The following is a 1,262-nucleotide window of genomic DNA, read 5'->3' as shown; positions in this document are numbered from 1 at the left end:
GGGCCTTCCTCCCAGAGAGCCCACTTCCGCAGACGACAGGCTCGACGTTTCCTCTGTACGAGCGGCTGTAGGCGTTGGTAATGAAGTGAACGCTGCATCCGGAGCAAATTTATGCACACACTTACGAGAAGCTGGTAAGGGTTGTTTTCTAGAACATGCCGGTCCAAGATATTGCTGGCGTTTCACGGGCCACATCTGCTCAAAAGGCATATATGTCTTACAGTTCGCCTATTGGGGAGTATAAGCGACTAAAAGGGGACCGGACAATCGCATCCTGATACGCTTGGCCCGGGGCAATCGGCTGCACAGCAAACGAAACAAGGAATGCGGCACAAGCATGCCACGCGAGGCATGGAATGGCCCTCTAAAAGCGAACAAAGGTAGAGCAATTCACGTTGTACTTTGGATCTCTCCGAGGTGGTCCAGGCAAACATCAAATCTTTTCAGTCAGTCCCTTGCCAAGCTGACCTTAGCTGGTGTCTGCTGGGAAATTTGTTGACAATTTTTTAAGGCCATTTCCATGTCGGCGGAATATTCAAAAGGAACAGTTCGGAGACGCTGGGAGATGGAAGGTCGAGAGTCACTTGCTTCCTTCCCAGGAAAAAGGGGTACCGCGTAGCATGTCTGCGGAGACAGCAGGTCAAAAGCGTAAGAATATTGAAAAGTCGGGAGAATATGCAGTCCGGAAGGACGGTTCAGACTTACCCGGTAGAGCATCATCATGTCAACGCCCCTGTTTTTCACTGACAAGAGGACAGTCACGTCGTGAGGTGGGTTTTCAGGTGAAACTGGTTTCAACAGGTTGCAAATGTTGAGTTTATTTTCGATAAAGGAGACCTCCTGCAGAACAGGAATAAAGAAGTAGCACTGTGCTTTTTTATCTTGGGGCAAGCCTATACTGATACAAAGTGCTACTAAATGGGAGTCACCGTGAGGACAAAATGCCGAGCACTTTTAGCGGCTCACGTGGCGAACACGAGAAGATAGAGGCTGAGGCCACTCGACGATTTCTGGTACGGACTCAGGCAGCGGGATTACTACAACTCGAAAACCTTTGTAGTCCACGGCTGTATGGAAAAGCACCCGTACAAGGAAAAGAATGTTTTTCCTTCACGGACGGGCGGACCCGAAAGACCTGGTGTGAGTTAACACTAAAAGGGCAAACTAAACATAAATGCGTTCATCCCAACAGTGCCAATGCGAGGAGAATAGGTAGCTGCGTGCAAACCAACTTTGAGGCTCACCTGTCATAAGGACTGGAG

The 1,262-nt window shown here is 49.4% G+C and overlaps 1 protein-coding gene across 1 annotated transcript; it reads right to left on the bottom strand.

The window, feature by feature from the left end:
- Nucleotides 1–217: 217 nt before the first annotated feature.
- EMH_0099040 (uncharacterized protein) lies at nucleotides 218–1,251 on the bottom strand (the record flags this gene model as incomplete). The annotated part of the gene is made up of 5 exons (XM_038022066.1): nucleotides 218–301; nucleotides 469–624; nucleotides 706–840; nucleotides 967–1,067; nucleotides 1,245–1,251. 5 exons carry the CDS (start codon nucleotides 1,249–1,251, stop codon nucleotides 218–220), a joined length of 483 nt encoding a protein of 160 aa, XP_037877920.1.
- Between the last annotated feature and the right edge of the window lie 11 nt (nucleotides 1,252–1,262).

Source organism: Eimeria mitis, genomic scaffold (assembly GCF_000499745.2).
Source record: "Eimeria mitis Houghton genomic scaffold, Emh_scaff10278, whole genome shotgun sequence".
NCBI classification, from domain to species: Eukaryota; Apicomplexa; class Conoidasida; order Eucoccidiorida; family Eimeriidae; genus Eimeria; species Eimeria mitis.
This window is presented reverse-complemented; position numbering and strand designations above follow the sequence as displayed.